We start from the raw sequence: 26,781 nt of genomic DNA on the forward strand, positions 1-26,781 counted from the left end.
GTTGCTTAACCACGGTTTCAGCGAAACCGGACCGCGAGTGTCGGTCCTTTTGCGCTTTTGGTTATTTGCGTAGTCGGAGGATCCGGCGGCATAATGTAGGCAAAATCGAGCCGAAAATCTGTTCAGCAAAGTCCGAGCGACGCCTAAGCGCCCGTCGGTTAAAAGAAGCACAGGCTAGACAAGCTGCTACGCCGTGGTCTGGGCCTACAATGTATGCAATAGAGTGGAAATCTTTATGAGGTATTTGTTTCCCACAAGATAAACAGTTATTAACTTTCTCTGACATCGGCTGAGGCAAGAAAGAGTCCCCAACGGGTACTTAGCTTTATAGAAGTCTTCGAAGTAGCATTCGGTAGTAGTAATCTCTGGATCTGACCGACCGGCACTTGCGAACAGCTTCTGCTTCGGGCGCCACGCGGCAAGAAAGACTGGGGAAAATGGCGTCGGCTGATGCCTTTATACCCGAATAACTGCCGCAATGACGTCGGGTGAAGTGCGACACCAGCCGAAGCCAGACCCAGACTTTGGAATCCGGCCGACCGAAGGGCTGCCTGACGACAGGACAACCCATTTGTAAGGACTGCAGATGCATCCTTGAAGGACATCAAAAGCCTCCAGGAATAGAGACTCTTCAGATGAAGGGTTGCGGTGACCAGCCAACTCTCTCTCTCTCTGTTTTAGAATCTCAAGGATGTCTCCAAAGGAGACATCTTTATGAGGTGACCATAAGGTCCTTTCACCAAAGTCCATACCTTCCATGACGGATTCCACTGGGGAGTCCAAGTGCTTCCTCTTACACGTCTTATTTATTTTACATTTGTTGACCGGGATAGTTTAACTGGATACATGTCCATTTTCAGTAGAGGCCCAGGGAGAAAAGCTCCACATAAAAGACAAAAACAAAGAGAACATTACAACTTCTGTTTTGTCTGACAAGTGATCTGTAACTGGTGTTACATGGTAACTTAGCATTCATGATAGATAAAAGTAAAACAAAATAAAAACATTTTTTTTTAAAAAAAAAAAAATAAATAAATAAAAATAAAGAGTATTTAGAAGGATGTGGGATATTCCCAAATCAAAGTTATAAATATGGCACAGGAGAACAGAATAGTTATAAACAAGATTGGGAGAATTAGTTAAGGGCAGTAACTCATCTATAAGGCAGTGACATGTCCATACAGTCTTTCCTGGGTACAGTAAGTCCAACTTAGAAGGTAGTGGTCTTAAAAGTGGCTATAAAGCGAGTAGTAAATTGGTGCTATAACCTAGGATAACAGGAAGAGAAATCTTAGTCATGGTTAGTACAAAGACATAGCCAGTGGGTTGTAAGGTATAATTTGAGTTTCTTTTTGAATAGAGCAGTTGAAGAAAGAGATGCGAGTTCACCAAGAAGTAGGTTCCAGCTTTTCCCCCCACAGTGTTAGAGAAAAGGGAATCTCCTGCTTTATTGTTGGGTTTTTGTCTAGATACAGTAGTTTATTTGCTGAGCATAGGTTTGTAAGCTTTTTATATGGGCCAAATAGACATGAGAATTGGTGTGTTACCTGGATGATAAAGGGTTTTATGGGCAATAATCAGTTGGTGGAATAGAATTTGATTATGCATTTTCAGCCAACCCAGTTGTTTCAGATTTTGGCAGTGGTGGGTTCTGAAAGGGGAGCCGGTAGCAAATCTGGCAATGTTATTGCAGGAGCTTGCCAGCTTGTTGAGGTTGCTTTTAGATAGATTTGTGTATATAGGAGAGGCATAAGAGAGATGAGATAAGGTGGGTGTGGGCAATAGTAGTTCCAGGTATAGGAGTAAGGAAGGGTTTAATTGTATAGAGGGAGCCTAGTTTTCAGTTAACTGATTTTATTGTGGTGTTGAGATGAGCATCATTCTTCCTAGGGCCGCCTTAGTGGAATGCTCTGGGGAGGTATCAGAAGAAATTGAGATACACTGTTGGGAGCCTGGGGATCAGACCAGCTGTCCATGTGGTAAAAACTGATAAGGCTCTGAGCACAGAGAAATCAAGATAGAAGGCTGAACATTCAAAGGGGTTGGATCAGTTTTGCCAAGGAAGACATAACTTTCACAGCCTCGAAGGCAGACCGCCCTGGAGAAAGACGACCTCGGACCCAAAAAGAAAAGCTTTCGGACCAGTCCTCCCCTGCTCTGAAAGCAATCTCCCCAAGGAGGAAGCTGGAGCCGAGCTATCCAGTGCCAAACCTCAGAGGCACACAGTTCCGACAACTTCGGAGTAGACTCAGACATCTCCTTCAAGGAAGCTTTGACTCAGAGCTCTCCAGGTCCGACTGAACCAGAGCACTCAGAGTAAGCTTCGGGTCTGAAGATATTGCTATCTTTGGATCAGAGTCACACAGAGCCAAATGGTTCTGATCCAGGGACTCAGACAGATTAACGAATCAGAGGAGGAACTTCTTGTGGGGGGTGTGGTCGGAGAAAGACCGTCCTGACCCAAAGGGGTAGGACACCAACTGACTCTGCGACGAGGAGGATCTTCTGCAATACTTTCCACATCTTCCTTCATCAAACTTCTGGAAGTGGAAACAATAGATAGGGACCTGGGTTTGTGATGTTCCAAAAACTGTGAGGGCACCAGATCCACAGATGGCAAGTGTTTTGTCCTTGGTAGATAACTTCAGGCGGTATGGCTGGATGTAGTCGGATCCGGTAACGTTTCTGTCATATCTAAGGAAGTCATCACCCCTTTTTTTCTATTTCTTCAGATCAGAGGGTGAGGTCGGATCCAGCTTGGATCTTTTTCTAGATTGGTCGAAAACCTAGGAAGATAATGTGGATGGCCTCAGAGAAGAAAATTAAGTCTTTACTTTTGGGGGACTGAGCCCCAGATATTAAGTGGAAGAGAACAAACCTTTCAAAATAAATTTTTCCTTTCAGTTAAAGCCCTGGGGTTATAGAACAATCTTCCTGCAAATGTAAAGGCGAAAGGCAGTAAAACAGTGTAGGTATCGTTCACAAAAAGCTTGTACCCACACTTAACACATTTTTTGAATCCAGAGGGACCTTTTTCTGACACTATTGCAAAAACAGAAAAACACTTAAGGAAAAAAATCTTTTTTTTTGGGGGGGGGGGGGGGATACTGAAAAGCAGTAGGAAAGGTACCAGCTATGGTAGCAACAGACTACACTAGGTGTAGAAAGATAGAAAATTACTAATAATTTAAGCAGTACACAATGTACGAAAAAGGAAGAAATGAGCTATCAACCGTAAAGAAATTGAGGAAGGCAAGGGAGAATAAATATTACAGATATTATAACTATATCTAAAAGTTAGGAAATGGAGGATTTTATAAGATACACATTTTAAAGCTCAATAAGTAGGTCAACCATGTCTTTTGCTGAAAGCAGCAAATGAGATCTGGGGTAATTTAGGGTTGGTGCATTATAGATAAAGGAGAAGCTCGAGAGTTTTTGGTTGCTACGAGCTTTAGCAATGGCAGAGTCAGATCTGAACCCATCAATTGAGGATAGAATGAAAACAAATGCTCTGATGTCAGTTATCAAGAGGGGCATCCATCAACTTAATTTTAATACCATCAGGCAAAGGTTTAAGCCAAAGCCAAGAACACCTCCAGATCACTGATCCAAAAGTAGCAGCCCTTGAGGAAGCATCTGCTGCATCATAACTACACTTGATGGAATGATGAGCCACCTGGGAGGAAGTCCTCAACAGGGAAAGAGCAGAAGGTTTACCCCTCAGAGTCTGGAAGATCAGAAATAACCTGACAAGCTTGGGACAGGTGAGTCAACAAGTACCTGGACGTGTGGGTCTGATAATTAACAGCCCTAAAAGCCAAGGTAGCACAGGTGTAAACCTTCTTGCCTAGCCTTTTCATGGTCCTGCCATCTTTATCGGAGGGCAGTAACTCAGCAGAAGGAAACAGTTGAGAGTGTTTGTCAGAAGCTACAGACACCAGAGTAGCCAGCAGAAGGACACGTACCACAATTTGCAGTCCTTGGGCACCCTATATAATCTACCAGGTTTCTTGAAAGAAGGGGCTTAGATTCTGGAGCCTTAGAAGCAATGGACAATACATCCAACAAGGCAGCCAACACAGGAGAAACAGCAAAAGGTTTACGAGAATCTTGCGGCAACTCGTACTATATTTTATGAACTTCAGACACCCGAGTACAATTCCATATAAAGAACTCCATCATCCTGGAGAGTGTCCCCAAAAGAATCCCTTCAAAGGATTATCAGGACTGGTAGATACCTCTTCCTCTGATCTATAATCCAAAAAGGAATCTGAGAAGAGCAACAAGAGATTCCTCATCCGAATCCAGCTCCTCCTCAGAGGAGTCCTGTTACATGGGTCTTTTTAGGGGAGTAGAGGACCAAGGGAGGCTGGAACAGAAGCTCCCCAAAGAGGTTTCAATGCCATCAAAGCACTAAACCAACCCTGAGTGAAGGCCTGCCATTCACTCTGTGGATCCTTGAGTACAGGACGAATATGTTTAGTCTTTTGCTTTTTCCTTCAATGGAACGTCCACCTTACAAAATTTGGAAAGCTCTGACCTAGGATGGCATTCATCGATGGTAGTAGGGACTTCTCTGACTAATATTTAAGGAACACCCCTAGGCCCCCTCAGAAATAATCAGCCCCCTTAGTGTCCAAAATGGACATCTACAAAGCCTCCTTGGACATGTTGAAAGTCAGATCTCAGCCAGCCTCTAAACTTGGTTGTGACAGTGGAATCCAGTGATAGAGCTAGGTGAACCTCCGGGCATTTACTCACCTCAGGACAGAAGTCTGGTGGAGGCTGAACAGCAGAAAGTTTCAGCCTAGGCTTCTTGGCTTTCTTCACTGAAAGCTGTCCCTCCGAGCAGGAAGCATCCTCCACTGTGTTTTTCACAAGAAGCTTAACACTGTTTTTCAAGATAAAGCACCAAAGACGATAGTCCATTATGAAGGGTTTTAGGTACAAAAGCCTGACGAATGAACAGGACGTATGGTAGTAAGAGGTACTCAAGCAAAACAAGACACTGGCTGTGGCGGTCTTTATGGGGAATCTGTCTCCAACACTGGCATTTACCCTTCTTGGATGACATGACACCCCACAAGCAACAATAAAAAAAGGATAAGTAAAAAAGAACCCCAACAGGGCACTTGTCTGCAAAGGTTTGGTGAACCAACAACGGAACTGGCATTCAAAGAGACAAGTGATGGCATACAGACTGGAGGCAAGTTCTGAGGATGGTATATCCAAACGTCACCTTTAAGTCTTATACTACACAAGTAGCATAGGTGTGATGTATGGAATACCTTAAAGAAACCTAAAGGTTTTGGTATACTGGCCAGACATAACGCCGCCCTTGGGAGGGAATCCCTAATGTAAAGAAAATTGAAACGGTGAAATTGGAAGGACATCAAATGATCTGAAGATCAGAAAGATTTTCTGTCAAAATGGTGCCAGAGCTGACAAATGTCAGGGGTAAGCTAATAGAGGTAATCCGACACTACAGGAACACAATCTTGTGTGATGGAGTCAAAAGATTTCTGAATGTCCTCTTGGGGTCCTACCCTGCAAAGGAGAACTCTCGCCCAAGTAAGAGATTCCTGTCACTTTGAAAAAGACTTTGAAGATAAGCAAGTCATCTAACTCTGGAAAAAATGTGGATACCTTGTAGCCTGCAATGGCCCATTAGAGGAGCTAGATAATTTGTGAACATTCTTGGAGCAGTGGATAGCCCAAAGGATAAGACAGAGAACTGAATGCGATCCAGACACATGCAACCTTAAGAAATGTCTGAAGTTTGGATTTAAGCATCATTTAAACCAAAGGTTACCAAAAACACTCAAAGAAGCAATAAGGTATAACAGGTGGTGAAGTGAAAGCATTTTGAACTTGTGCACTATCACATTCTGGTTTAGGAAAGAAAGGTCCAGAACTGAACTGGTCTCCAGGCATTTTTTCTTTCTTTAGCAACAAAAAACATCCTTGAATACAAAACAAATTTTCTTAACTGGAAAGGAGGAACTGTTTCTATTACCCTCTCATTTGACAGGCGGGAGCAGACAGTTTTGGTCTGGTGGATGTGGAATACTTCCCTGGGAGGGATTTCTTTCCACTGCCATCTTTAACCCTGTTCAATCAGTCTCCGAATCCATTTCTGTGAATCTGTTGCCAAAGAAAAACATGGAGATTCAGGCCTTCTAGAAGAGTAACAGACTGTCAAGGTAGGAGAACTGACAAAGTCTCATATAGTCAATCATTCTGCTTATTTGACTATCCTTTATTCTGCAGACGTTCCATCTTTCTTTCTGGAACCTCCATACCATTGTTTTGTTTCAATGTCTACTTACCAGCATTTTGCTGGCACTATTCTTTCTTGCCAAAACTGGAAGTGAAAGCAGAAAATCTGTTGGAATATTTGGAGAAGACGGGTGACAAATTTGTGTACCTGATCAGCTAACCCCTCATCACACTGACAACCTCTGCAGCAAAGGATCCAAAAATAAAAACAAATCTCATTTGTACATGATCTGAGATGTTCTGAGAACTCAACCAGGCAAACCTCGAAGCAGTACAGTCATAAATGCACTTTAAACAAGAAAGTGACATCAGAAACTAAAGACGACCCCACACAAAGCAGATTTAACTCACAGAACTGCACTTCCTAATCAGAACAAACATGAGCCTGACAATTCAAAATTCTAAAATTTAGAAGTTGCAGAAGCACACCCCCTACCAATATTATCAATTATTGTACCATCCTTATCAGAAGGGGAAGAATAAGGATCTATGTTTATCAGCTGGATTAACTAAAGCTATAGTTTGAGTTAGGTCTGGGATGTTTGCATAAAAATTTGACAGAAGAAAGAACATGTGTAAAATCTTACCATAACCATAGATGTCCTCTTCTACGCTGCAGTTTTCTTTACATGAGGAAAACTGCTGTAGGAGGTCTTTACATGCAGACAGTATACAAAAGCCTTTTATCACTGCAGGGTACGAGGGACGTTGCATGTAGGAGTGCAGACAACGTAAGCCATAAAAGTGATGTCCCCACATACCATCCTCAGAACTGAACACCCCAGTAGGAACACCAGCTTAAGGAATAAAAGGAGGAAAACGTACATCCACAAAAAAGACATGAACCAGGAGGAATGTGAGAGGGACAGAATACTGCAACATAGAAGAGAAGGACTTCTACTGTTACAGTAAGATTTTACACAACTACTCTATGTCCTTCTATTCATATGTTGCAGTATTCTTTATATGAGGGACAGTACCACATCTCATGAAGAGACAGGAGGAGGAAGGAGCAGAGGAGTTCTAAAAAACCATGAAGAATGGCTCCAGCAAAGCACGCTCTGGATCTGGGGATGCCATCCAACTTGAAAAGTTTAGTGAAAGTGTGAACAGAAGTCCAAGTGGCTGCTTCCAAAGTAGTAGTACCCAAACCCTTATAAAAGGCTCTAGAAGAGGCAATGGCTCTAGTAGAATGAGCCTTAACAGGCTAGAGAGACTCTTTCCATGAGAAACTTAACAGAATGAAATGGACTTGGAAATCAAAGTAGAAACCGTCTGCTTGGAAACCGGCCTTCCCAGAGCCCTGAGATGAAAGGACACAAAAAGGTCATCAGATTTCCTGATAGCCTTAGCTTTAACCAAATAAAATCTGAGGTGCCTATGCACATCCAAGATATGTAGGACCCTCTCGCTAGGGAATTGTGGAGAGGGAAAAAGGAAGGCAAATTAATATACTGATTATGCCCAAGGCTGTGAATGAGTTGTCACTTGAAGGATAGGTTTGCAAAGAAATCCTATCCTTATGAAAAACTTGGAAGGGTGGAAAGGCCATCAAAGCCTGAAGCTCAGAAACCCTTCTGGCAGAGATAACTGCAAGTAATAGCACAATCTTCCAAGTACAATGTTGCAGTGAAGCTGTGGTTATAGGTTCAAAAGGAGCCACAGTGAGTTTTTCCAGAAAGTACAGCTGTGTAAACTTACCATAAATGTAGATGTTCAAGTGTATTCACTGTTGAACTCATCCCATTTGGGTTATCCCTGCCAGGATAGCCCTCGGCCGGCCCGAATACCAGAGGCTTAGTATTTCTGCATCAGTTCCGGTCACTTCGGGATTGACGTTAGGTCATCAGTAGTATAAAGTAAGGCAGCAGACGCCATTACATCAGTTTTTCTTGCCCTGTCAGGAGCCCCCAAGTAGGACCCAGGATATGATGGAAGAACTACACCAATAGAAAGTAAATACCAAAAAGTTCCTTGTAAGGAGAGAGAGAGAGACAGAGACAGAGAAAGAAGAGGGGGATGGAGGGAAACCAGGACTACAACAGTGAATACACTCGAACATCTACATTTATAGCAAGTGTACACAACTGTACTAGGTTTTGTGTTTCACTGTTGCAATCATCACATTTGGGCTGCTTCCCAAAGCTGAGGAAAAGGGTGGAGGCAGTCAAGGAGACTAGGCGCTGGCTATGATGCCCTGCAAGACTGCAGTGGCAATGCCTGCCCTGGATTTGGAGAAGACAGGCAGGTGGTAATGCTTGGTGAAAGTGTGAACAGATGTCCAGGTGGCAGCCTCCAGGATGTCCCTGGTAGGGACTCCTTTGAGGAAAGGTGGAGGCTGCTCTGGTAGAGTGAGACCTGACACACTTAGGGGGAGGTTTCCACATGTTGCTTGTAACAGAAATGGATGCAATGTGCTATCCATTTGGAAATGGCTTGTTTGGAGATGGCTTTGCCCTCTGCCCTGCAGCAAAGCTAACCAGTAATTGGTCAGACTTTCTGAATGATTTAGTCCTGTCTAGACAGGAATCTGAGCTGTCTGAGTGCGCAGGATCCTTTCCCCCTTGTTTTGTGGGTTAGGGAAAAAGGTGGGCAAATTAATGGATTTGTTGAAAGCCACACTGAACATCACTTTGGGCATGGAGGATGGGCGAGTCCTGAGGGACACCCTGTCAGCATGGAAGAGGATGAAGGGCTCTACAGCCAACAGTGCTTGTAGCTCAGAAACTCTTCTTGCTGAAGTGATGGCCAGAAGAAAAGCTGTATTCCACAAGATAAATTTTAACTCTGCTGAAGATGCTGGTTCAAAGGGGGCCAGGGTGAGGTTCTCCAAAACAAAGTTTAGGTCCCAAGCTGAGGTAGATGCTCTTCTGCGTGGCCTCAAGTTACTAGCCCCCCTCTTAGGAATTGTTTGATCAGAAGGTGTGAGAAAAGGGGTTGCTCAGTGTGGAAATGAGCAGATATAGCAGAGGCATGAATTTTAATAGAGGAAAAGGAGAGACCACTGTGTAGCAGGTCAGCTAGGTATTCCAGGATGAGAGGTAGGGAGGCTGTGCCGTATCGGCTCACTTAGCCTGAATCCAGGTGCAGAACCTTTTCCATTTGTCAGCATACGATTTTTTAGTGCTACGGCATCTAGCCTCACGTAAAACATCTAGAACCCTTTTACTGAAGGTGGCAGATTGATCAGTGGTCAGGGAATAAGCCAAGCTGCCAAATTGAGGGTCGGCAATTGGGGGTGCATGAATTCTCCTTACCTCTGGGTCAGGAGGGTTGGGGTCTGAGGGAGATGCCATGGTAGCAGGGGGGGGGGGACAGGCTGCACAGCAGGGGGTACCTGTGCTGGCAAGGCAGCCTGGAGCAATCAGAATTGTCCTTGGTTTTTCCTTCCTTATTTTGAGCAGTACCCTGGTGATGAGAGGTAGTGGGGGAAAATGCACAGACCGAGAGACTGACCCAGGGGAAGGATAGGGCATCCACCTAAGCCATGCAGTGATGCTCTCTGGTGCAGAATTTGCTCAGCTGATGGTTGGTGTGGGAGGCAGAGAGGTCAACCTTTGGGGTGCCCCATTTGAGTTATTAGGGTGAAGGCTCTTTGGTCTAGCTGCCACTCGTGTGGGTGCAGAAGATTTCTGCTTAAGTGAGCTGCCAGAGTTTAGCGAGCCTGGCAGGAATTGTGCTAGCAAGTGTAGTTGCATGGCAGCGGCAGTGTGCCAAAGGGTCATGGCCAGCCTGCATAGAGGATAAGAGTGAGTCCCTCCCTGCTTGTTGATATACCACATCACAGTGGTATTGTCTCTTCTGATCAGGAGAGCCTCTGGGGAGAGAAGGGGGGCTGAAAGCTAACAATGCGTGCTGGACAGCTAATATCTCTTTTTGGTTGACGAGCAGATGGATTTGCTGTGGGCTCCATTGGCCCTGTATGCACCTGCCATCCAAGTGTGCACCCAAGGCATAGTCTGATGCGTCTGTGGTGACAGTCTGGGTGGTGGGGAGTGGTGAGAAAGGTAGCCCCTTGTTGTACGAGTATGCTGCTGCCCACCAAAGAAAATCTTTCCTTAGGCAAGGTATAATTGATATAAAAGTTTCCAAGTCTTGAGAGTGTTGACATCAAAGGCTTTTTAGGTACCACTGAAGTTTCTTCATATGCAGTCTGGCATATGGAATGAGTAGAATGCAAGATACCATGAACCCCAGAGCTTGCAGGATTTTCCTTGCAGATAACTGGGGTCTGGTGGCTAGTTGAGAGAAGTAGGCTGTTTGGTAAGTTTGCTTTTCTAGTGTATGGAATGCCATCTGGGATGCTGTGTCCAGGCTTGCTCCCAGGAATATAATCCTTTGGGTGGGTACTAGTTTGGATTTCTTTTAGGTGATAGTGTACCTAGGGAGGTCAGTAGGGACTTTACAAAGGCCAGGTGCTTGAGCAGCTTTTCCTGACTGTCTGCCTGAAATAGGCAGACGTCTAAGTATGGGTAAATTTGGATATTCTTTTCTCTGCAAAAGGCAATTGTGGGAGCCAGACATTTTGTGAAAACTCTGGGAGCAGTAGATAAGCCAAAGGGAAGTGCAGAGAACTGAAAGTGCAAAGATCCAGCCCAGAAACGTAGACATTTCCTGCATGACTCCCTGATAGGAATGTGGAGATAGGCCTCCTTTAGGTCTAGGGTGGCTAGCCAGGCATTCTTGGACAGCATGGGTAGCAGTTGCTGGAGGGTGAGCATTTTGAATTTTGGTATCACCAGGAAGGTGTTTAGAATGGATAGATCAAGGATGGAGCATCAGGTTCCCTCTTTTCTGGGTACTAGTAAAAAGTAAAAAAGTGTAAAAAGTCTGGAGTAGAAACCTTGGCCTATCTGTTCTGCAGGAATGTGCTCTATTGCCCTTACAGAGAGCAGGGAAAGGGCTTGCTTTTTGGCCTCTGCCCACTGGTTTGGAGTGGGATCTGGGAACCCTTTTGGGGTTGGAAGAGTGTGGAAAGAAAATTCGTATCCCTGGGAATCTATGTTGAGGACCCAGTCGTCATTGGTAATGGTGGCCTAGATGCTTGCGTGGAAGGAGAGTTATCCTCCAAAGGGTAAGTGCAGGTGGGCAGAGGGAGGGGGTGGGGGTGGAGAGTCATTGTGAGTTCTTACCATGAGGGGGTGGCTTTTAACTCCCTGGTTTTGAAGTGGAGGAACTCCACTGCTTTGATCTCTGCATTCCCTGTGGCTGCTGTCTGGGGGGGGGGGGGGTCTGCTTGCCCGGTGTCTGGGCTGAACTGACCTGGTGAGAGCAGGAAAGGACCAGTGCTTGGAGGGGCAGTGCCTTTTGAACCTGGGTGGCTGGACCTGTAGGAAATCCTTAACTGTCTGCATAGATTTAGCTTTTTCTTCCATCTTTTTTAAGACCTCCTCTGCCTTGGTGCCAAATAAGTTGTCTTTGTGCAAGGGTGCATCCAATAATTTAGATTTGACATGGTCTGGCAAGGGCTGTTCCTTGAGCCAAGCATGTCTTCTAAGAAAAGAACTGGTTACTGCTGCCCTGCAAGAAGCTTCTAGGGCGTCAAAACCACAGTGTAAGGTATGCTTAGTTACTTGACTTGTGGAATACATTAACTCTTGTAACTCTTTAGGTTCTGCACAAGCAGGAATGGAAGACACTTTTTGCTTGAGGAGTTCCATGGTATGTTGCTAAAATTTTAGCATATGGAACTGAATTTAGTGTTCCGATAGCAAGAGTAGCAGAGGTGTATACCTTTTTACCCCATCTGTCTAGTGCTCGGGAATCCCTATCTGAGGGAGAGGGATTCTTAGCAGAGGTTGCTTTAATCCCATTAGGCCCTTGAGAAATTACCTCAGGGTCAGCAGTAGGATTTTTGAAAAGAAATTTGTGAGAGTCAAGGACTCTACCAATCAGATTTTCTGGGAGCCGAAGGGAGGGTGTCAGGAGTCTAACTGGATTCCAAGAAAACATTGTCCACAACATCCAGGACTGGAGGAATGTGCTGTGGAAGATCTAAGAATTCTCGGAGTCTCTTTTTAGACTGAGGGTAGTCCTGACATACCCACTGGAAATGCTCCCTTAAGGTATAAAGGGTTCCCCAAAGGAAAAGTCCTCGGTTGGAGAGGCTGAAGGAATACATTCCTCTGCATCAGAATCCTCATACAGAGAGGGGTTGCATGTCTTCATATTCAGATGCATCAGAGTCAGACTCCTGGCCCAACAAAACTACTGGGGACAGATCTCTTTTTGAAGGAGTTGCTTGGCTTCCCCTGATCAGCATGATAAAGACTTCTGCCATTTTCAGCATTTGAGATTGAGGCAAGGAAGCAGATACCAAAGATTGGGTCGTTGGTTTCTTGGGTGTGGTTCATACCCTGGGCAATAGAAACTCTGTAGCTTCCGAGAGAATGGTAGACACGAAAGAAGTCAGTTTGTGTCAAGAATCGGTAGTGTGAAGTACTTCCTCTGAAGCCGGTGCCTGCTCAGCGGTTCCTGACCCATCCAAGGTAGAGACAACCACAGGATCCTAAGTCGAAGAAGAGTTTTGCGGCATACTGGACACTGAAAGGGTCTCGGTAGCAGCCTGCGAATCTACAGAATAGGGCATCAGGGGCTGCAAAAGCACCTCACTAAGGACCGGAGAACTGACTACTAGGTTAAAGGAAGCATAGTCGGTAGATTTGGACCTGTGCGGTCCGTCTCTGCCTTTATCCTTATGTTTTTTTGGAAGATCTGCTGTCAGATGGCTTACAAAAGCCATATCGGAATTCGAGGACTGTAAGCGAAAATATCGAGCCACAATAAGGGTGCAACGACATGTGCCTCTGGTGTTAAAGCACAAAAGCGACAGCGAGGGACTTCGTGGTCTGGGCCTAAGCAAGTGACAGTAAGAAAAGTCTTGGTGTGGTATTTGCTTTTCACAGGAGAGACAGTTAACTTTTTCTGACATCAGTTAGAGCAAGAAAGGATCCCCAACAAAGTACTTAGCTTTAGAAGACTTCAGCTTCAATTCGGAAAATGAAATTCAGGTAGTGGCTGACTAGCACTCATGCGAACTGCCTCTGTTTCAGGCTCCTTGGCAAGAAAGACTGATGTAATGGCGGCGGTTGCCTTACTTTATACTACTGACGACCAGTCAGTCCTGAAGCGACACCAACTGACACAGAAATACTAAGCCTCTGGTATTCTGTCCGGCCGTGGGCTACCCTGGCAGGGAAAACTCAAATGTGATGACTGCAACAGTGAAACACGAAGAACATCATAATTTGCAGGAGTGGAACAGGTTTCTTGGGAGGCTTTATGTGAAGGATGCCTTTTAAGAAAAGTTTTACCTCTAATCTAGAGGCTAATGGAGTAGACCAAGGCAGACTAGCAGAAATGGCTAAAGAATGAACTTTAACAGAAAAATAAGACAATTCAGCCTTCAGCAGTTCACATAAGTAGGACAGAATCAAAGGAATTCCACAGATAATCGATTTGGGTTACGAGACATACACCACATGGAAAATGTCTTCCATTTTGATGAGTAGGATTTCCTGTCCTCCTGCAGAACCCTAAGCACATCCTCAGAAAAGAGGCATCTGAAAGGAATCAGAACTTTAATCACCCACAATGTCAGATGTAGAGTTGACAGATGTGGGTGTATCATAGATCCCTTGCCTTGTGTGACAAGATCCTAAGTCCTCCCTATGAGATAACTTGCGATTGCACTTGGCTAAATGCAGACGAGGAAGCAATGTTGTCTTGGCCAAAAGGGTGTCACCAGCAAAATTTTTAGTTTGTCCTGCTGAATTTTCAGCAAGATTTTCTGAATGAAAGGGAAGAGGGAATGAGTATAGAAACATCTCTTTCAAAGAAAATGAAAGGGCGTCCACATTTCAGACCAGAGGACCTGCAACTCTGACACAAAATTGTGGAAGTTGCCTATTCAAAGGGAGGCAAAGAGATTGACTTGAGGTGCACCCCACCAGTAGAGAATGTCCAGAAATACATCCCTGTGAATCATCCATTTGTGGGATATAGTCATGGACCTGCTGTGTGGGCCACTATACTCTGATTGGAGGAGATATACACTGCCTGCAGAATGACCTGGCACTGATTTTCCAGCTCACACACCATGAGAGCTAGCCTGCAAAGTTGACAGTTTCATCCCCCTGCTTGTTTATATACCAAAGTACTGTGGTGTTGTCTGTAAACAGTTTTGCAGGTCCTGGATGAAAAAGTTTAAAAGTCCTGAAGAACCAGCAGAAGAGCCCTCATCTCTTATGCTGATGTGTTCTTGCCTTTGTGAAGGGGACCAAAGGACTTGTACCTTCAAGATTGCAAAGACTGCCCCCCAAACCATGTCACATTTGGGTTATCTGCTTGCAGGAGCCCTCTGTCGGCCTGATTAATAAAGTCTTGGGTCCTGCGCCGGTTGCGGTCTCTGCAGTGACGTCAGGTAGTCAGGGGTATAAAACATGCAGCTGACACCATTACATCAGTTTTTCTTGCCCCAGATGTCAGGTGCCCCCATAATGGGAAGCAATAATATATATATATATATATATATATATATATATATATATATATATATATATATATATATACACACACATATATATATATATCTATATAAAATGTGTGTGTGTATATATATATATATATATATATATATATATATATCTATACACACACACACACTTATATGTATATATATATATATATATATATATATATATATATATATATATATATATCTCTACACACACACACACACACATACACACACACACACACACACACACACACACACACACACACACACACACACACAAGGTTATACCTCCAACAAAAAAAGCAAATACACCAAAAAGCTTTTAAGCATAGTAAAGGACATAGAGGTATAGCCAAAAGAAGCCAGGGGGCTGGAGGGAGGGTAACCAGGACTGCAACAGTGAATACACTTAACATTTACATTTATGGTAAGCGTACACAACTGTACTATGTTCTTTGTGTTTTACTGTTGCAGTCGTCACATTTGTGTAGATTCCCAAAGCTAAGGATGGGAGGAGTAATTTAGATAGCATTAGGACTAGCTATAAGGCCCTGCAAGACCACTGTGGCAAAGCCAGCTCTGGATTTAGAGAAAATTGGCAAATGGTAATGCTTGGTGAAAGTATGTACTGAACTCCAGGTAGCAGCTTATAGGATGTCCCTGGTGGTAGGGACACCTATGAGAAAGGCTGTAGAGGTAGATGCAGCCTTGGTCGAATGGGGTCTGATCCCCTGTGGGATAGGTTTTCCAAGGTGCTTATAGCAGAAATGAATGCAATGGCCTATCCATTTAGAAATTGTTTGCTTTGAAACAGCCTTCCCCTCTACCCCTGCAGCAAATGCCTCTAGCAGTTGTTCAGATTTTCTTTGAGGTTTAGTCCTGTCCAAGTAAAATCTAAGTTGTCTGTGCACATCTAAGAAGTGCAGTATCCGTTTCCCTTCGTTCTGTGGATTAGGAAAGAAGGTTGGCAAATGAATGGACTGCTTAAGAAACACACTGGATACCACCTTGGCCATGAAGGAGGGATTGGTTCTAAGGGACACCCTGTCCGCATGAAAGATGATGAAAGGGTCCACTGCCATAAGGGCCTGTAATTCAGATACCCTTCTTGCTGAAGTGATTGCTAAAAGGAAGGCTGTTTTCCAAGAAAGGAATTTTAAATCTGCACTAGCAGCTGGCTCGAAAGGAGGAAGAGTGAGTTTCTCCAATACAAAGTTAAGGTCGCAGGCTGGAGTTGGGGCTCTCCTGGGTGGTCTTAAATTTTTGGCCCTGCTGAGGAACTGCTTGAGCAGTGGATGAGAGAAGAGGGGAGACTCTGCGTTATAAATGAGCTTAAATGCCTGAGGCGTGAATTTTGATGGAGAAAAAAAAAGGCCCTTGTGGATCATCTCAGTTAAGTATTGAAGAATCTGAGGTAAGTTGGGCGCTGCTGTGCCCATCCGTTGAGATTGGTTCCAGGCACAGAATCTTTTCCATTTGTCAGCATAAGATTTTCTAGTACTAGGCCTCCTTGCCTCTAAAATATCATCACTTGTTTACTGAAGGATGGTAAAGGAGAGGTTAGGTAAATTAGCCAGGCTGATAGTTCAGGGTTTGAAGCTGAGGGTGCAGAATCTGGTTCTCCTGTTGAGACAACAGAGTAGGGGTCTGAGGCAGGTGCCATGAAGCCCAGCCATGGCACTGTACAAGAGGGGGTAACACCAGTGTTGGCATGGCCAGTCTGGTGCAATTTCGTCCTTGGTCCTGCTTGATCTTTAGAAGTACTTTGGAGAGGCAGAGAAGGAAAGGCATAAATTGATTGGATGCTCTGTCCTTCAGCTGGAAAAACCTCCTTCCAAGCTTGTTTGTGGGGAGTCCTTTTGCAAAATTTGTCCAACTGAAAGTTCTGGGGGAGGCAAACAGGTCGATATCTGGGCTCCCCCCATTTGTTTGTCAACATGTTCAAAGTCTTTGGTTCCCGTTTCCACCCGTGTGGGTCCATGAAGTTTCTACTTAGTCCGTCTGCAAGTGTATTTAGTTTTCCTGGCAGGAAATGCGCCTGTAGATGTACTTTGTAGCTCAAGGCTGTGTTTCACAGTGCCATGGCTAGTCTGCAGAGGGGGTAAGAATGGGTACCCCCCTGCTTATGTACCACATAGCAGTGGTGTTGTCCATCTTTACCATTAATTGTCCTGGAAGAATGTGGTCCTTGAAGGCTGTCAGAGCATTCTGTACAGCTAACATTTCTTTTTGATTGATATGCAGGTGCATTTGACTTGGGTTCCATTTGCCCTGAATGCACTTCCCTGCCAGGTGAGCCTATTTGCTCTGAATGCACTTCCCTGCCAGGTGAGTCCCCTATGCATAGTCTGATGCATCTGTTATGGTTTGGGTGGCAGGTGGTAGAGTGAATTGTAGTCCCTTGTTTTGGTGGCAGGCCTCTGCCCACCAAAGAAACTAACTGTAGGCAAGGTATGATAGGAATCATTACTTCTAGATCCTGAGAATGTTGACACCATAAGCTTTTTAGATACCATTGTAGTTTCCTCATATGCAGTCTTGCATATAGAAATAGAAGAATGCAGGAGGCCATGAACCCCAAGGCTTGCAGTATTTGTCTTGCAGATAGCAGGGTTTTTGTGGCCACTAGCTTGAAACAGGTTGTCAAATGACTTTCTCTGGCATGAGGAAAGCCATCTAGGAAATTGTATTCAAACTTGCTCCCAGGAATATAATTTGTTGACAGGGTACCAAGTGTAATTTATTTTTGTTTATGGTGTACCCCAGACAAGTTAGCACCCTTTGTACAAAAGCCAGATGATTCAAAAGTATGTACTGGCTTTCTGCCTGAAACAGACAATCGTCTGGGTATGGGTATATTTGAATATTTCTTTGCCTGCAAAATGCAATGACTGGAGCTAGGCATTTTGTGAATACCCTGGGTGCAGTAGATAAGCCAAAGGGCAGTGCAGAGAACTGATGGTGCATGTAGCCTGCTTTGAAGCATAGGTATCTTATGCAAGATTCCCCGATTGGGATGTGCAGGTATGCTTCCTTTAAATAGAGTGTTGTCAACCAGGCATCATTGCCTAGCATGGGAAGCAACTGGTGAAGAGTTAGCATCTTGAATTCTGGAATCACCAAACTGTTTAAAAGTAGACCTGTCCAGGATAAGACGTCATGAGTGGTCTTTTCTGGGTTCCAGGAAAAGTCTCGAGTAGAAACCTTGTCCCTTTTCCTCTTCTGGTACAATTTGAATAGCCTTTATGCTTGAGAAAGTATTTGCTTTTGAGCCTCTGCCCACTGAGTAGGTTGTAGATCTGGCCAACCGTTTGGGGTTGATAACGTGTGCAAGTGAAATCTGTATCCTTGGGAAACTATATTTAAAACCCACTTGTCCTGGGTAATGAACTCCCAGTTTTTTGCATGTAGAGCAATCTTTTCCCCCAGAGGGGCAGTCAGTTGAGAAGTGCTTGGAAGGTTTAAAGTTAAGTCATTGAGACAGTTTACCATAGGGGGGAGTTTTACTACTCCCAGATTTGGAAGTGGGGGGCCCCCACTGCTTAGTCCTGTGCATACCCTGGGACTGAAGCCTAATAGTTCTGCTGGATCTGGGTTTGGACTGAAGGCCTGGAAGAGGACGGAAAGGACCAATTCTTAGAGGGCCAATGCCTACTAAATCTTGGAGGTTGTACTTGTAAGAACAGTGGGCATAGATTTAGCTTTTTCCTCCATCTTTTTAAGAACTTCTTCTGCCTTGTTGGCAAACAGGCGGTCCTGACTTAAAGGAGCATCCAGTAATTTAGCTTTAACATGATCTGGCAAGGACTGCTCCTTAAGTCAAGCATGCCTTCTAAGTACAGACCCAGTGACAGCAGCCCTGCAAGATGCCTCTAGTGAATCAAAACCACACTGCAAAGTTTGTTTTCCAATCTGTTCAGCAGAATGCATTAAATCCTGTAAATCCTTATTTTCAGCACAATCAGGAATCATCATTTTCTGTTTAAGCAATCCAATAATATGCTGCTGATACTTTAACATCTGAAACTGGCAGTTTAAAGCCCTAATGGCCAAGGTCACAGAAGTGTATACCTTCTTACCCCATCTATCCAGCGGCCTGGAGCCTCTAGCAGGGTGGGTACGATTTTTGGCAGTAGTAGTTTTAATGCCCTTTAGTCCCTGTGAAATGGTCTCAGAATCCACAGTAGGATTTTTGAAAAGGAACTGGTGAGAATCAGGAAAGTACAGTTGTGTACACTTACCATAAATGTAGATGTTCGAGTGTACTCACTGTTGCAGTCATTACATTTGGGTTATCCTGCTGGCAGGTTGCCCTCAGTTGGCCGGAATTCCAAAGTCTTGGGTCCTGCATCGGATGCTGTCGCCTCTTCCCCGACGTCAGGTCGTCAGGGGTATAAAAGATGCAGGAGACGCCATTTTATTCAGTTTTTCTTGCCCCAGATGTCAGGTGCCCCCAAAAGGGTAGGGTAAATTTATGTAAATAAGCACCAGAAATGAGCTTTACCTTCATCTATAAGCAAATACACCACCTAGGTTGTATAGATTAGAGAAGTAAAGATAAGTTCCAGCAAAAATAAGAGGGATGGCGGGAGGGTAACCTGGACTGCAACAGTGAATACACTCTAACATCTACATTTATGGTAAGTGTACACAACTGTACTATGTTCTTCGTGTTTCACTGTTGCAGTCATTACATTTGGGTTGAGTCCCAAAGCTATGGTTGGGGGGCTGGAGCTAAACAGCATTAGGAGCGGCTATGAGGCCCTGCAGAACTGTAGTGGCAAAGCCTGCTCTGGATTTAGAGTAAAGAGGCAGACTGTAAATGTTTTGTAAAGGTATGCACTGAACTCCAAGTAGTAGCATCCAAAATGTCCTTGGTTGGTACTCCCTTGAGAAAGGCTGCAGCTCTGGTTGAATGTGGCCTAATGCCCTTAGGCACTGGTTTGCCATGCTGTGAGTAGCAGAAATGAATGCAGTGACCTATCCATTTTGAAATAGTCTGCTTGGAGATGGACTTTCCTTGTGATGATGTGGCATATGCCACTAGTAATTGCTCTTTCTGAAAACTTTAGTTTTGACCAAGTAGGATCTAAGTTGTCTGTGTACATCCAAAGAATGCAGAATTTTCTCCCCCTTGTTTTGTGGATTTGGATAAAAGGTTGGCAAATTAATTGTTTGGTTAAGGGCTACACTGGATACCATCTTAGGCATAGATGAAGGGTTTGTTCTCAGAGAGACCCTGTCTGAATGGAAAATGATACATGGTTCCACAGCCATGAGAGCCTGCAGCTCTGAAACTCTAAGAGCAGAGCCATTTTCCAAGATAAGAACTTTATGTCCGCAGTAGCAGCTGGCTCAAAAGGGGGTAAGGTGAGTTTTTCCAAGACATAACTGGAGGTCCCATGCAGGTATTGGTGTTCTCCTTGGTGGCCTTAAGTTTTTGGCTCTTCTGAGGTATTGCCTTAATAAAGGATGAGAGAAGAGTGGTGGCTCTCTATTGTAATGAGCCGAAATGGCAGAGGCATGGATTTTAATTGATGAAAACGACAGGCCTTTGTCCAGCATCTCAGTTAAATATTGCAAAATCTGAGGAATATTTGGGACAGCTGTAGCAGTTCCTTGAGCTTGGTTCCAAGTGCAAAATCTCTTCCATTTCCCAGCATAGGATGTTTTAGTACTAGGCCCTCTGGCTTATAAAATGACATCCATCGCAGCTTTGCTGAGAGGTGTGGTTTATATGGCTACATTATCCGCCATGCTGCCAGGTTTAGGGTCCTGAGTTGGCTGTGCAAAATCGGATTGTTTTGCTGGGACAGTAGAGGAGGTATTTGAGGTAAGGTCCAGGCTGGGCATTGGGACAAATTCCTTAAGATTGGATACCAGTACTGGCGTGGCCAGTCTGGGGCAATCAGAATCATTTTTGATTTCTCCTGCCTGACCTTTAGGAGTACCTTGGGGAGGAGAGGCAGTGGAGGAAAGGCATATACGGATAGGTTTGTCCAGTTGAAAGAGAAGGCGTCCACTTTCCAAGCTTGTCTGTGATAAGTCCTTGTGCAGAATCTTTTTAGTTGATTGTTTTGAGGGGAGGCAAATAGATCTATGTCCGGACGGCCCCATTTCATTATCATTATGCTGAAGACTTGTGGATCCAGGTGCCACTCGTGGGGATCCATGAGGTTTCTGCTTAGTTCGTCTGCCAGAGTATTTTCATTTCCTGGCAGGAATTGTGCCTGCAGGTGAACTTGGTAAGTCAATGCTGTGTCCCAAAAAGCCATGGCTAGTCTGCACATGGGGTAAGAATGAGTGTCCCCCTGCTTGTTTATGTACCACATGACCATGGTGTTGTCTGTCTTTATCAGTAGTTGTCCCGGATGAAGTAGGTCCTTGAAGGCTGTCTGGGCATTTTGAACAGCTAACATCTCTTTTTGATTGATATGTAGATGCTTTTGGTTTGTGGACCAGGTGCCCTGAATGCCTCTTCCTGCCATGTGTGCCCCCCCAGGCATAATCTGATGCATCCGTCGTTAGGCTCTGCCTGGCTGGGGGTAGTGAGAATGGCTGTCCCTTGTTTTGGTGACAAGCCTTTGACCACCATCAAAATTCCTGTTGCAGGCAGGGAATTAGAGTAATCATTGTTTCCAGGCTGTATACCCGCGGTGGTGTTACTGTTAGTGTTGTCGCCTAACAGTAAGACGCTGTCCGGTTCAATTCTCAGCTAGAGCGTCTTCTGCGTGGAGACATGCATGAATGGGTGTACCTTCGTTAAAGGTTGTGCGTCAGGCCCGGCAATCCGGTACGTAAAAATCAACTGCCAATCATTAGTGGATCAGAGTTCCGCTGTGGCGACCCCTAACCGGGAAAAGCGGAAAGACACACACATTGTTTCCAGGCTGTGGCAATGTTGTGTCCAGACACTTTTTAGGTACCACTGAATTTTCCTCATATGCAGTCTTGCATATGGAATTGGTAAGATGCAGGATGTCATGAAGCCCAAAGCCTGCAGAATTTTTCTTGCAGATAACTGGGCCTTTGTTGCCATTTCCTTGAAATAGGTAGCCAGTTGCCTTTGGAGTGAGATAAGCCATCTGGGCAGTTGTATTTAAGCTTGCACCCAGGAATATTATCTCGAGATGGTACTAGTTTTGATTTCTTTTTGTTGACTGTGTACCCTAGGCATGTTAAAAGTTTCATCACAAAAGTCAGATGCTGTAGTAGAATGGCCTTGTTCTCTGCTTGTATGAGGCAGTCATCCAGGTAAGGATAAATTTGTATTCCCTCTTTGTCTGCAGTAAGCAATTACTGGTGCCAGGCACTTTGTGAAGACCCAGGGCGCAGTAGATAATCCAAAGGGCAGTGCAGAGAATTGGTAATGCTTTGAGCCAGCCTTGCATCGGAGGTATTTTCTGCATGATTGTCTAATTGGGACATGCACGTATGCCTCTTAGGTCTAAAGTCACAAGCCAAGCCTTGCTGCCCAGCATGGGCAGAAGCTGCTGTAAGGTCAACATCTTGAATTTTGGTATATTCAGAAACGTGTTTAGAATAGATAGGTCCAGTATTGGTCTCCATGCTTTGTCCTTTCTGGGTACCAAGAACAGTCGAGTAAAATCCTTTTCCCTGCTCTTGCTGTGGTACTTGTTGAATAGCCCTCATGTCCATGAGAGCTGCGACTAGTTTTTGAGCCTCTGCCCATTGATTTTTTGGCAGGTCTGGCCAACCGTTTGCCCTTGGCAGGGTATGGAAATGAAACTTGTAGCCTTGTGACACCATAACCCAGGACAAATGGGTTCTAGACATAATGTGCCAATTTTGAGAAAAAAGTGCTAGTTTTCCCCCTATGGGTGCTGCCAGAAGATAAGTACTTGGAACAGGCAGGGGGAAGTCATTGGGACTGTTTCCTGTACGATTGTGATTTGTCCTCTCAACCTTTTGAGGTAGAAGCACTCCACTGCTTAGACCTGTAGGATCCTTGCGGCTGTGATCTGCCTCTAGGGCGTCTGGATCTGCCCCCCTTTGAGGTCTGTCTGAGATTGGAAAGGACCAATTCTTTGTAGGCCAGTGTCTGCTAAATCTAGGTGGCTGTACCTGTAAGAAATCTTTGCATAGATTTAGCTTTGTCCTCCATTTTCTTTAACACCTCTTCTGCCTTAACACCAAACAAGGTATCATGCTGTAAAGGAGCATTTAATAATTTTGCTTTAACATAGTCAGGCAGATTTTGTTCCTTTAACCAAGCATGCCTCCTAATGACAGAACCCGTAACAGCGGCCATGCAGGAGGCCTCCAAAGAATCAAACCCACATTGAAAAGTATGCTTTCCAACTTGTTCAGCTGCATGCAATAAATCCTGCATTTCTTTGTTTTCTGCACATTCAGAATTTGGCATAATTTTCTGTTTAAGCAATCTCATGATATATTGCTGATATTTGAGCATATGAAACTGGTAATTTAAGGCCCTTATAGCCAAAGTAGCAGATGTGTAAATCTTTTTTCCCCCTCTATCCAGAGCCCTAGAATCCCTGTCAGAGGGGGTAGGATTTTTTGCAGTAGAAGCCTTGACCCCTTTTTGGACCCTGAGAAATAGTTTCTGGGTCTGCAGAAGGGTTTTTGAAAATGGAATATGAGAGAGTCAGGGGCCCTGTAGTATCTGTCCTGCTTAACAGGAGTTGGAGGTAGAGAGTCAGGGGTCAGACTAGACTCCAAGAACACATCCTCTACAATGTCCAACACAGGTGGAATAGCTAGAAGCCTGTGTTGAGGTAGTAAAAGGAAGTCTCTGAGCCTTTTCTTAGATTCTGAAAAATCTTGGCTCTCCCAGTGGAAGTGCTCCCTCATGGTATGCAAGGTTTCCCCAAAAGAGTAGTCCTCAGGAGGAGAAGCTGAAGGAATTGATTCTTCAGCATCAGAATCCTCATGGGGGGGGGGGGATATTCTTAATCAGAAGACATGGAAACCTGATCTGAAGATTCATAGTCTGTCTCTTGCCTAGGCCTCTTATCGGGAGGGCGATGGGAAATCCTGATCAAGGTAATTAAGTCTTCGGCCATTTTGAGCATCTGTTTTTTGGGCATGGAAGCCTGTCCTTGTGACTGGTGAACTTGTTTCTTTGCCTTTAAAGGTGTTTTAGTCTTTGAAGTCTGGTTTAATATATAATTGTTAAGCCTGAATACACCCTCAGAAGCCAATGTCTGCTCAGTGGCTCCAGACCTATCTGAAGGAATAATCTCCAAGGCTCTAATACCTTGAGTTTCCTGCGGCCTGGCTGACTCCACGTGGGAGTCTGTAGCGGCCTGCGACTCTAAAGTAGTAGGCGTCAGGGGCTGCGAAGGCACCTCACTGAAAACCGGCGATGGGCTTAGGAGAAGCTTCGTTAGTTTTGGACCTCGGTTGCCTGTCTTTTTCTTTGCGTTTTTTGTGAACTCTGGTAGTCGGGTGGCTATCAGACATTGTATAGTTAAATCTTCGCCCAAAACAGCTTAATGCAAAATCGTACCAACGCTTAATAGTGCATTGGTCAAGTCTAGCACAAAACCGGCAACTAGCAACATCGTGGTCAGGGCCTAGGCAAGGAATACAGTAAGAATGAAAGTCCTTATGAGGTATTTGCTTCCCACAAGAAATACAGTTATTAACTTTTTCTGACATTGGTCTGGAGCAAGAAAAATATGTTTCCCCAATCGGGTACTTAGCTTTTAATGAAAACTTCGGATCTGAAACTCTAACACGAAAATCGCAGGAGTCGGACGACTGGCACTTGCAAACTGCTTCTGCTTCGGGCACTGCACAGCAAGAAAGACTGGATAAAATGGAGTCAGCTGCATCTTTTATACCCCTGATGACCTGACATTAGGGAAGAGGCGACAGCAACCGACGCAGGACCCAAGACTTTGGAATTCAGGCCGACTGAGGGCAACCTGCCAGCAGGATAACCCAAATGTAATGACTGCAACAGTGAAACACGAAAAACATCCCTGTAATATCTATCAGGTTTTCTGGGAGCAGGAGGTAGAGAGTCAGGGGCCAGGCTAGATTCTGAAAAGGCATCATCAACAATGTGATAGCTAAAGGCCTGTGCTGGGGCAGGAGTAAGAAATCCCCAAGCCTCTTTTTAGAATCCGAGAAATCCTGACTTTCCCAATGAAAATGCTCCCCAAGCGTATGCAAGGTTTCACCAAAAGAGAAATCCTCTGGGGGGGGGGGGGGGGAGAATACAGTCCTCAGCATCAGAATCCTCATAGGTAGATAAAGGTAAATCTTGGTCATGAGAGGAGAGAGAAATTTCAGAATCCTGGTCAGAAGTATCATAAGCAAACTCAGTCCTAGGTCTCAAGAGTGGGAAGGTTGGCTTCCCTTGATTAAAGTAATAAGGTCTTCAGCCATTCGTATTTGTTTTTAGGCATGTGGTCTGGGCGTCTGTTTTCTAGGCATTGTTTGAGTTTTAGGCCTTGAAGAAGAAGATGGCATCAGTTTGATATGCAAGTCAGTAGGCCTGAATACACACTCAGAAGCCGTTGCCTGCACAGTGGCTCCGGACCCATCCAAGATAGAGACATCTGCAGATTCCACAGTTGAAACATCTCGCGGCATACTAGACTCCAAATGGGTCTCAGTAGAGGCCTGCAAATCTGAAGTAGCGGGTATCAGAGGCTGCAAAAGTGCCTCACTGAGTACTGGCGAACTGGCTTAGGAGAAACTCTGTCGGAAGCTTTAGACCTAGGCAGCCGGTCTTTGCGTTTTTTCGGAATGTCGGTAGCCGGATGGCTTACCGACGACATATCTGGATAATTGAACTGAGCACCAAAATATTTAGACGCGAAAATATACCGATGACTGATGGTTCGTTGTTTAAATAAGGCACAAAACCGACAGTGAAGTAACGTTGTAGTCAGGGCCTAGGCAAGGAATACAGTACAAATGAAAATCTTTAGGAGGTATTTGCTTTCCACAAGAAATGCAATTTACTTTTATTGACATCGGATTAGAGCAAGAAAAAAAGTTTCCCCAATGGGGTACTTAGCTTTAATTGAAGACTTCAGTTCTGAAACTCGAAAATGAAAATTTCAGGAGTCAGACGACCGGCACTTGCGAACTGCTTCTGCTTCGAGCATCACACGGCAAAAAAGACTGATGTACTCGCGTCGGCTGCATGTTTTATACCCCTGCCAACCTGACGTCACAGAAGAAGAGACAGCAACCGAAGCAGGACCCAAGACTTTGTTAATCAGGCCGACTGAGAGCTACTGCAAGCAGATGGCCCAAATGTGATGACTGCAACAGTGAAACACGAAGAACATCTTGGTTGAAACAGGAGGATGCAAAGGAAGACCTGGGTTCAGTGAAAACTGCCGAATCCACCAATGTGGCTCCCTCTTTAGGCAAGAAAGAGGAGAAAGGACAAACTCCAATGGGTGCAGATGCAGTCTCCAAACTGACTTTGGGAACCAATGAAATTTCCTCATGTGCAGTTTGGCCAGAGGCAGTGGGAGGATAGTGGATGCCATAAATCCCAGCAGTCTGAGAAACTTCTTGGTTGTCAGAGTTCAAAGTGAGAAGGGTCTGGAAATAGCTGACTAGAAAAAGAATTTTTGAGAAGGTAGGGAAGCCAACAAAGATTTGTCTGAATCCTGCACCCCAGGAAGGCGTGCTCCTGGGAAGGGGTGAGGAAGGATTTTTTTTTAAGTTTATTTTGAAACCTAACCTTTCCAGAAGGGAAATGATAAAAAGTTGGTGCTGTTGCAAAGTCTCTGAAGCAATGCCTGGAGTAGCAGATCATCCAGATAAGGGAAGACTTGTATATCATGGATTCTGCAGAATGCAAGGACAGGAGCCAAGCATTTTAAAATACTTTTGGTGCCACACAGAAACCAAATGGCAAGTAGAGAACTGAAAATGAGAAGCAACAGAAAAATGCAGAATTTTCCTGGAGAGAGAATGAATGGGAACGTGAAGCTAAGCACCCTTCATATCCAAGGAGGCCAGAA

At 44.6% G+C, this 26,781-nt stretch overlaps 1 protein-coding gene across 1 annotated transcript in view; it reads right to left on the reverse strand.

The window, feature by feature from the left end:
- Positions 1 to 26,781, reverse strand: part of MYH10 (myosin heavy chain 10) — a 2,709,460-nt gene that overhangs the window by 2,490,031 nt on the left and 192,648 nt on the right. The window contains exon 5 of the mRNA XM_044086713.1: positions 4,765 to 4,894. Within this exon, the coding sequence (XP_043942648.1) occupies positions 4,765 to 4,894 (130 nt within the window). The remainder of the gene's footprint in view (positions 1 to 4,764; positions 4,895 to 26,781) is intronic.

The sequence above is a fragment of the Protopterus annectens genome, chromosome 10.part0 (assembly GCF_019279795.1).
Source record: "Protopterus annectens isolate FY-2018-M chromosome 10.part0, PAN1.0, whole genome shotgun sequence".
NCBI lineage: Eukaryota > Metazoa > Chordata > Ceratodontiformes > Protopteridae > Protopterus > Protopterus annectens.